Source organism: Nerophis ophidion, linkage group LG23 (assembly GCF_033978795.1).
Source record: "Nerophis ophidion isolate RoL-2023_Sa linkage group LG23, RoL_Noph_v1.0, whole genome shotgun sequence".
In the NCBI taxonomy this organism is placed as follows: Eukaryota; Metazoa; Chordata; class Actinopteri; order Syngnathiformes; family Syngnathidae; genus Nerophis; species Nerophis ophidion.
This window is the reverse complement of record NC_084633.1, coordinates 24,714,515-24,725,152: the sequence shown is the minus strand read 5'-3', so window position 1 is coordinate 24,725,152 and position 10,638 is coordinate 24,714,515. Positions and strand designations below refer to the sequence as shown.

The window sequence follows — 10,638 nt, the reverse complement described above, 5'->3', positions numbered from 1 at the left end:
CGGTGTGCAGCTTCAGCGGTCGCGGAGGCAAAAACTCGGACATGGGAGGAGTTCGGGGAAGCCATGGAAAACGACTTCCGGACGGCTTCGAAGCGATTCTGGACCACCGTCCGCCGCCTCAGGAAGGGGAAGCAGTGCACTATCAACACCGTGTATGGTGCGGATGGTGTTCTGCTGACCTCAACTGCGGATGTTGTGGATAGGTGGAAGGAATACTTCGAAGACCTCCTCAATCCCACCAACACGTCTTCCAGAGCAGTGCCTGGGGAATCTGGACTCTCCTATTTCTGGGGCTGAGGTCGCTGAGGTAGTTAAAAAGCTCCTCGGTGGCAAGGCACCAGGGGTGGACGAGAGCCGCCCGGAGTTCCTTAAGGCTCTGGATGCTGTGGGGCTGTCTTGGTTGACAAGACTTTGCAGCATCGCGTGGACATCAGGGGCGGTACATCTGGATTGGCAGACCGGCGTGGTGGTTCCTCTCTTTAAGAAGGGGGACCGGAGGGTGTGTTCCAACTATCGTGGGATCAAACTCCTTCACGGTAAGGTTTATTCAGGTGTACTGGAGAGGAGGCTACGCCGGATAGTTGAACCTCAGATTCAGGAGGAACAGTGTGGTTTTCGTCCTGGTCGTGGAACTGTGGACCAGCTCTATACTCTCGGCAGGGTTCTTGAGGGTGCCTGGGAGTTTGCCCAACCAGTCTACATGTGCTTTGTGGACTTGGAGAAGGCATTCGACCGTGTCCCTCGGGAAGTCATGTGGGGAGTGCTCAGAGAGTATGGGGTATCGGACTGTCTTATTGTGGCGGTACGTTCCCTGCAAGATCAGTGCCAGAGCTTGGTCCGCATTGCCGGCAGTAAGTCGAACACATTTCCAGTGAGGGTAGGACTCCGCCAAGGCTGACCTTTGTCACCGATTCTGTTCATAACTATTATGGACAGAATTTCTAGGCGCAGTCAAGGCGTTGAGGGGTTCCGGTTTGGTAACCACAGGATTAGGTCTCTGCTTTTTGCAGATGATGTGGTCCTGATGGCTTCATCTGACCGGGATCTTCAGCTCTCGCTGGATCGGTTCGCAGCAGAGTGTGAAGCGACCGGAATGAGAATCAGCACCTCCAAGTCCGAGTCCATGGTTCTCGCCCGGAAAAGGGTGGAATGCCATCTCCGGGTTGGGGAGGAGACCCTGCCCCAAGTGGAGGAGTTCAAGTACCTAGGAGTCTTGTTCACGAGTGAGGGAAGAGTGGATCGTGAGATCGACAGGCGGATCGGTGCGGCGTCTTCAGTAATGCGGACGTTGTACCGATCCGTTGTGGTGAACAAGGAGCTGAGCCAGAAGGCAAAGCTCTCAATTTACCGGTCGATCTACGTTCCCATCCTCACCTATGGTCATGAGCTTTGGGTCATGACCCAAAGGATAAGATCACGGGTACAAGCGGCCGAAATGAGTTTCCTCCGCCGTGTGGCGGGGCTCTCCCTTAGAGATAGGGTGAGAAGCTCTGCCATCCGGGAGGAACTCAAAGTAAAGCCGCTGCTCCTTCACATCGAGAGGAGCCAGATGAGGTGGTTCGGGCATCTGGTCAGGATGCCACCCGAATGCCTCCCTAGGGAGGTGTTTAGGGCACGTCCAACCGGTAGGAGGCTACGGGGAAGACCCTCATCAAACACTTATTTGGAACATCCCCCAAGTGTGCAGGCTAATTGGGAACAGGTGGGTGCCATGATTGGGTATAAAAAGAGCTTCCCAAAAACTGCTCAGTCTTTCACGAGAAAGGATGGGGCAAGGTACACCACTTTGTCCACAACTGCGTGAGCAAATAGTCAAACAGTTTAAGAACAACGTTTCTCAAAGTGCAATTGCAAGATATTTAGGGAATTCAACATCTACGCTCCATAATATCATCAAAAGGTTCAGCGAATTTGGAGAAATCACTCCACCTAAGTGGCATGGTCAGAAACCAACATTGAATTACCGTGACCTTCGATCCCTCAGACGGCACTGTATCAAAAACAGACATCAATCTCTGAAGGATATCACCACATGGGCTCAGGAACACTTCAGAAAACCACTGTCACTAAATACAGGTCATCGCTACATCTGTAGGTGCACCTTAAAGCTCTACTATGCAAAGCGAAAGCCATTTATCAACAACATCCAGAAACGCCGCCAGCTTCTCTGGGCCTGAGATCATCTAAGATGGACTGATGCAAAGTGGAAAAGTGTTCTGTGGTCTGACGAGTCCACATTTGAAATAGTTTTTTGAAATATTCGACATCGTGTCATCCGGACGATGGTATGAGGGTGCATTAGTGCCCAAGGCATGGGTAACTTACACATCTGTGAAGGCACCATTAATGCATACAGGTTTTGGAACAACATATGCTGCCATCTAAGTGCCGTCTTTTTCATGGACGCCCCTGCTTATTTCTGCAAGACAATGCCAAGCAACATTCAGCACCTGTTACAACAGCATGGCTCCGTAAATAAAGAGTGCGGGTACTTTCCTGGCCCGCCCGCAGCCCAGACCTGTCTCCGTTTGAAAATGTGTAGCGCATTATGAAGCGTAAAATACGACAGCGAAGACTGTTGAACGACTAAAGCTCTACGAAAAACAAGAATGGGAAAGAATTCCACTTTCAAAGCTTCAACAATCAGTTTCCTCAGTTCCCAAACGTTTGTTGAGTGTTAAAAGAAAAGGTGATGTAACACACTGGTGAACATGCCCTTTCCAAATTAATTTGGTACGTGTTGCAGCCATGAAATTCTAAGTTAATTATTATTTGAAAAAAAAAAAAAAAGTTTATGAGTTTGAACATCAAATATCTTGTCTTTGTAGTGGATTTAATTAAATATGGGTGGAAAAGGATTTGAAAATCATTGTATTCCGTTTTTATTTACCTCTAACACAATTTCCCAACTCATATGGAAACGGGGTTTGTGTATATATATATCCATCCATCCATTTCCTACCGCTTGTCCCTTACGGGGTCGCGGGGGGCGCTGGCGCCTATCTCAGCTACAATCGGGCGGAAGGCGGGGTGGGTACATACATACATACACACACATTCATATATATATATATATATATATATATATATATATATATATATATATATATATATATATATATATATATATATATATATATATATATATATATACATACACATATATAATATATATACATACATACACACACACACACATATATATATATATATATATATATATATATATATATAATAGGGCTGTGAATCTTTGGGTGTCCCACGATTCGATTCAATATCGATTCTTGGGGTCAGGATTCGATTCAAAATCGATTTTTTTTTTTTCAATTAACATGATTCTCGATTCAAAAACGATTTTTTCCCTATTCAAAAGGATTCTCTATTCATTAAATACATAGGATTTAAGCAGGATCTACCCCAGTCTACTGACATCCAAGCAGAGTAGTAGTTTTTTGAAAGAAGCTTTTATAATTGTAAAGGACAATGTTTTAGCAACTGATTGCAATAATGTACATTTGTTTTAACTATTAAATGAACCAAAAATATGACTTATATAATCTTTGTGAAAACATTGGACACAGTGTGTTGTCAAGCTTATGAGATGCGATGCAAGTGTAAGCCACTGTGACACTATCGTTCTTTTTTTATTTTTTTTAATTAATTTCTAATGATAATGTCAATGAGGGATTTTTAATCACTGCTATGTTGAAATTATAACTAATATTGATACTGTTGTTGATAATATTAATTTTTGTTTCACTACTTTTGGTTTGTTCTGTGTCGGGTTTGTGTCTCCTTTCAATTGCTCTGTGTATTGCAGTTCTGAGTGTTGCTGGGTCAGGTTTGGTTTTGGAATTGATTGCATTGTTATGGTATTGCTGCATATTGTTTTGTTGGATTAATTAATTTAAAAAAAATAAATTAATTAAAAAGAAAAAAGAGAATCGAATTAAAAAAAAAAAGAGAATCGATTCTGAATCGCACAACGTGAGAATCGCGATTCGAATTCAAATCGATTTATTCCCACACCCCTAATATACATACATACATACGTATTTTAAATGCCCCTGGTCAAATTTTTTCAGCCCAATGCGGCCCCCAAGTCCAAAGGTTTGGACACCCCTAATGGAGTTCTTCCTGATTAGCATGTGTTGTCTATCATCAGCTTTGTTTGAGAAGGTGCTGCAGAAAGCGATGACAATCACAGATTGTGTCATGTTCAGCTGCAGCTTTGTAGACCACACCCCACCAGTGCACTTGCTACTTGGATACATCAAGTGGTAACTTTGTGCACTGAAGCAAACTCCCCTCATCTTGACTCCCATCTCACCCTTTGGCAAATAGGTCTTCATCTGGCTGTAGAACATCACGTAGATTCCAGAAAAAGAAACGTCTCGGAGCAGAGTGGCCGTCAGGCCGGAGTAAAGAGCCGCAGGACCTTCGGTCCGACACACGCTGCACAGAGCCTCAGCCACGCTGCGATACCGGTACTTGCCGCACTGAAGCAAAAGGAATACTGTTACTTTGTTTCATTTGTCAGTCAATCACACACAACTTCAATTCAGCAAAAAGTGATGGATTCACTGTGTGCAAATATTTTGTCATTTGCAGCAATTCTGCATCACTTTTGACAGAAAAAGAAGCAGCCTGGAGCAGGTAGGCTGCAGTGTTTAAAGCAACCTTTATAATGCTGACAACATTTCATAGCCCTGGTCCTATAACGGAGGTTTACGTGTCAAAAATAGAGTTATTTTAGAGCAAATTTCAGCCCAAGCCGGCTGACGTCACCTACAGAAGACTGGAGGTACTTTCATATTGTGTTTTGGTAGTATATATTAATCCTGAATCAGGCAGAATTTGAAGGTATGAATGTCTGCCATGTGCATTGTTGCAGCAATAAAAGTGAAGAAGGAGTCAGCCTGCATATATGAGGAAGGTATGGACCTCGATCGTGGATGGGCTGGACTAAACGAGAGGACTGTACTTCGTAGCCATCATTTGAATGATTCTGATTTTGAAGAAAAAATACTTTGGTCTGCGTTACAACAGGAAAAGTGTAAAAGACTCAAGCCATATGTATTTCTGAAAATCAGGACAACACTCGATGGTAGAAAGACTGAATCAGGATGTGGAAAACTGGGGGGGGAAAAAAAAAAAAAAAAAAAAAAAAAAAAAAAAGAGTATAGAAAATGGAAAAAAAAGATGCTAATAATTTTTGGGGTGTCCTTCATAACTCAAAATTAATTGCGATTAATCGCAGAGAGATACAATTTTTCATCATTAATAACTGTACCCTAGACAGATAATTTTCAAGTTTTTACACCACAACTGGACAATTAATTTCCATCCATTTTCTACCGCTTATTCCCTGGGGCGCTGGTGCCTATCTCAGCTGCATTCGGGCGGAAGGCGGCGTACACCCTGGACAAGTCGCCACCTCATCACAGGACAATTAATTTGCTATATTGAAATGTATTTGAAACATCATGCTTTTTTTTTTACACAGCTCATAAGAAGAAAGGACATAAACACGCTTTTAAGGAAAATAAAAAATTAAAATACTTGCAGTGCGCTAGTGTCTTGCCAGATTTTGTATTCTTGCTGTAGGAGCACTTGTGGTCAGAGGAGGGGCGACACCATTTTTACATATCAGTGTCACGCAATAATAGCACAAAATGTGGATTGTTATGATCATACTTTGATTGTCAAATATGTTTGTAAATGTAATCTGTGATATTTCTACCTAAACAAATATTCTGTACATTACATGTTGTGCAAATATATATCTCTGGATGACAATGTCTTAACTTTATGTATTTATTAATGTGTAATATTCAGCCTGCTCAACGTTATGTAATTAAGGATACAACCAGTATGTGTTATAAAAAAAATGTACATAATATTTCAGACAGCCGGAAAAAAAAAAAAACCCGCCCATGCACCGCTCCATATTCCTCAACTGCACTAGCATTGTTCGGTGCAAATATCACAGAATAACATATCACATATTTGACAAAGCATGATCTGAATGTAAGACATTTGAATTCTAATGTTAAACCGGATGTATAGCGTTGCGCTTTTCTTTTAAAGGCAGAAAACTGATCTGTTTGAGAAGGTGTCTTGACAATACACGTCCTCCCACCTCAAAACGACGCACGAAGAAGGCATTTGCTTGCAGTGATGTAGTCTCACGAACAAAAATAGTCCCTTCTTGTCGGGAGAACAGCCATGTCTTTGAACCTGACATTTCCGTAATGTACCCTTTTTTTGGTCCATTTCTGCTCACAAGTGAACGCAGCCAAGTTCCCGCCCCGGGTAAGAAATATCAAAAAGTTAAAGTTTGACAGCACTAACAAATACAGAAGTGTGCAAATACAGTGTTGTAGGTGTGTGTGCTGCTATGTTTATTTATTTTTTTTATTTTTTACCTCAAACCGAGTCTTGATGACGGTAACAGGCAGCATTATGACCCCTGCTACCGCCCTGGCACCGCCTCCCAGCAACACGGCCCCCAACGCTCCCGGGTTCTTTTCATGGAAGAAGTGCTCCTTCAAGGAGTGGTAGGTACTGAAGTAGAGCCCCACACCAGGGATGGTCCTAATGAATGACTGAATGAGTAAAAATCAAATTGATTGATCGATTGATTCAAACTTGTATTAGTAGATTGCAAAGTACAGTACATATTCTGTACAATTGACCACTAAATGGTAACACCCCAATAAGTTTTTCAACTTGTTTAAGTCGGGGTCCACGTTAATCAATTCATGGTAAAGCGATAAATGACGACACACACATAATACCGGTGTACTGACCGGTGAAACTCCTTTCCACAGTCCCAGCAGCCTCTCTGTTCGCACCACATTCAGGAGCACGGTCACCATCCCTACGCGGCTTGAACTGAAAGAACAACAGGTAAAAATGTTTAAAAAAATAACTAAAATATAATAAGTAATTCAAACATTTTTAAAATTTAGGTGGGCAGGTGAGTATATTTATAGCAAGAATTCACTGAATTTAAAGTATTTCTTATATATATATATATATGTATATATATATATATATATATATATATATATATATATATATATATACACACATACATACATATATACACATACATATGTACATACATACACATTCATATATACATATACATACACACACATACATACATACACATATACATACACACACACATATATATATATACATACATACACACATATATAAATACATACACATATATATATAAATACATACACATTTACATATATATATATATATATATATATATATATATTTTTTTTTCCATTCATATATACATATACACACACATAACACACCTCTCGATTCATTGTTGTATTTGAAAGTACAATGCTTTGCAGTCAGTACCAAAGCCTTTGAAGGAGCATTGGTATGGGCAGCATCTGTGACATTTAATTTCCAGGAAAGGAGTGAGTTTAGGATTGAACTGTCCATCCTCGTTCTATATTCTCTGTCACTATCTTTTTTTTGGACATTACTACTTGCCATAGTTTTGAAACAATGCATGATGGGATTCCCGGTGTTGTGTGTCAGTGTATTAACGTGCCGGGTGGAATAAACACGCTGAGAAATAGCTCCGTGCCTGCCTACTTTATGGGTTGTAGATAAACCTATGGATAACGGAGACATATATGAACTATGAATTGATTAATGTGGACCCCGACTTAAACAAGTTGAAAAACGTATTCGGGTGTTACCATTTAGTGGTCAATTGTACGGAATATGTACCGAACTGTGCAATCTACTAATAAAAGTTTCAATCAATAAATCAAAGTCTCCTTCTTGTTCTGTGTGCAGTTCTGCACTCTCCAAAAGCTGTAGATTTTATATCATGACTGGGCCGGCACGCTGTTTATATGGAGGAAAAGTGGACGTGGCGACAGGCTGTCTTCACTCAGATCCGGCTGGAAATCGGGAGAAATTCGGGAGAATGGTTGTCCCGGGAGATTTTCTGGAGAGGCACTGAAATTCGGGAGTCTCCCGGAAAATTCGGGAGGGTTGGCAAGTATGCAGTACAGATAAGTTGTGATTAAGATTTATAGTGTGAAATAACAAATATATTGCAGTCATGTTTGTTTCAAACTGATTCAACTATTCAATGTCAAAATATAAAGAGTAGAAATGAACCTGTCTTGTTGTAAAACACCAATGAAAATGAAATGTAGCATTTAGACAGGTTCATTGTAGGCCTGTGTGCTGACCTGAGGTAACAAATGTTACCTCCATCCAATGGAGTGAGCGAGTGTGTGTGCTTGTTGAGACTCACCCCAGCTGCACAGGGCTTTGTAAAGTTTGCAGACGCGTCTTCACTAGGTCCAGAGGCTGGAAAAGTAGCGTGGAGCAGGTTCCACTGAGACAGCCACACATGAAGGCTTTGATCACTGGGTGAGCCTGAGAGGAAGAAGACGAATAGGTAACAGTAGATGTTGCTGCCAACGTGTTGGATAATGTTACGCATTTAGTGGCTTTGTCCGTGTTTATATGGTGAAACGTAGAACATACCAACGACAGCTCCATAGGTCTTCTGGGGGTTGATTAGATTCTTGTGCCTTCACTCTCCTGTTGACAACGTTAACGGTTTTAGTGTACCGCAGAATTGATCAATCAATCAATGTTTACTTATATAGCCCTAAATCACTAGTGTCTCAAAGGGCTGCACAAACCACAACCTCGGTAGGCCAACATAAGGGCAAGGAAAACTCACACCCAGTGGGACGTCGGTGACAATGATGACCCAGTGGGACGTCGGTGACAATGATGACTATGAGAACCTTGGAGAGGACAAAAGCAATGGATGTCGAGAGGGTCTAACATGATACTGTGAAAGTTCAATCCATATTGGATCTAACACAATCGCGAGAGTCCAGTCCAAAGCGGATCCAACACAGCAGCGAGAGTCCCGCTCACAGCGGAGCCAGCAGGAAACCATCCTAAGCGTAGGCGGATCAGCAGCGCAGAGATGTCCCCAACCGATACACAGGCAAGCAGTACATGGCCACCGAATCGGACCAGACCCCCTCCACAAGGGAGAGTGGGACATAGGAGAAAAAGAAAAGAAACGGCAGATCAACTGGTCTAAAAAGGGAGTCTATTTAAAGGCTAGCGTATACAAATGAGTTTTAAGGTGAGACTTAAATGCTTCTACTGAGGTGACATCTCGAACTGTTACCGGGAGGGCATTCCAGAGTACTGGAGCCCGAAATGAAAACGCTCTATAGCCTGCAGACTTTTTTTGGGCTTTGGGAATCACTAATAAGCCGGGGTCCTTTGAACGCAGCTTTCTTGCCGAGACATATGGTACAATACAATCGGCAAGATAGGATGGAGCTAGACCGTGTAGTATTTTATACGTAAGTAGTAAAACCTTAAAGTCACATCTTAAGTGCACAGGAAGCCAGTGCAGGTGAGCCAGTATAGGCGTAATGTGATCAAACTTTCTTGTTCTTGTCAAAAGTCTAGCAGCCGCATTTTGTACCAACTGTAATCTTTTAATGCTAGACATGGGGAGACCCATTTAGGGTGAGTAAAGGAAACATGACGCAAGCCTGTCTTGACCTGTGGAAAGGACACAGCCCATGCTCACAGACAAACAATGTGCTTTTTGTTTGTGGCCAGCTGACACGCCACACGGCTACTCAACTGATTTCACAATAAAAACCCATGTTAATCATCTTAAAGTGGGGAGGAGAAAGCCTGAAAAGATTCATCCACGTGAACAAGAAAAAAGAGAAAATTAATGAAAAATGTCATACTTGTAAGAAAAACACCTAAAATTGTCGATGGCGTGAAAATGTAGCATTTTTTTAAACCTTAGAAAATCCTTATTTCTGCTTTTATATTGGACATGATTACATAGTGCAGGTCACGTGACACACCCGATGTGTCGGCGAAGGATATCGCAATATCGAAATGTTTTGATAAACATAAACATTGTACAGTGTTGTATTGTAACATGCCATAGTGAGTAACAGTGAAGATAAAAGTAATATAATAAAATATAATACTTACGGGTTTCCCGCCGTCCACAAAGTCTGTGCTTGTCGAGCTTTCTCACCGCAAACACGGTCCAAATACTTCACCGAGCATAATAACGAAACTTAAGGACAAAACATGGCGCTTCGAAAACTTACGCGCTGCTATTAAATATAGCGTCACAAAGCGTAATAACGAAACTTAAGGACGAAGCTTGGCATCTCAGGACTTCGGCGCTGACATTAGAAAAGGAAGGTGGTTCTACTCAGAACTCGCCAGTTCCTGTTTGAGGCGGGATTGTCACCCGGAAGCCACGCCCATGCAAGAAAACGTTGCTTCCAATTGGCTGTCGTGAGGTGCGTGTGACGTCACGGTGTGTCAAAAAAAAAAAAAAAAACGCATGCTCTTACTATTTGGTGGAATTGTTTACAGCCCCCTGGCGCTGTTTTGTACTGTTTTCATAATGTTTTATATTGTTGTTTGACTTAGTTTGTAATTGTTGAAATTTAGAAATATAACATTAAAAAAAAAAATAAAAAAAATAAAAATTGGTGGAATTGTAAATCCATCCATTTCTACCGCTTATTCCCTTTGGGGTCGCGGTGCGCGCTGGTGCCTCTC

At 41.8% G+C, this 10,638-nt stretch overlaps 1 protein-coding gene across 1 annotated transcript in view; it reads right to left on the bottom strand.

Annotated features, from left to right (window-relative positions):
* Positions 1-10,301, bottom strand: part of LOC133541757 (mitochondrial glycine transporter B-like) — a 23,028-nt gene extending 12,727 nt beyond the window's left edge. Inside the window, exons 1-6 of the mRNA XM_061885327.1 lie at positions 10,054-10,301; positions 8,548-8,604; positions 8,312-8,436; positions 6,813-6,897; positions 6,429-6,608; positions 4,331-4,499 (exon numbers count right to left, since the gene is read on the bottom strand). Coding sequence (XP_061741311.1) covers positions 4,331-4,499; positions 6,429-6,608; positions 6,813-6,897; positions 8,312-8,436; positions 8,548-8,562 — 574 coding nt within the window. The 5' untranslated portion in view covers positions 8,563-8,604; positions 10,054-10,301. The remainder of the gene's footprint in view (positions 1-4,330; positions 4,500-6,428; positions 6,609-6,812; positions 6,898-8,311; positions 8,437-8,547; positions 8,605-10,053) is intronic.
* Between the last annotated feature and the right edge of the window lie 337 nt (positions 10,302-10,638).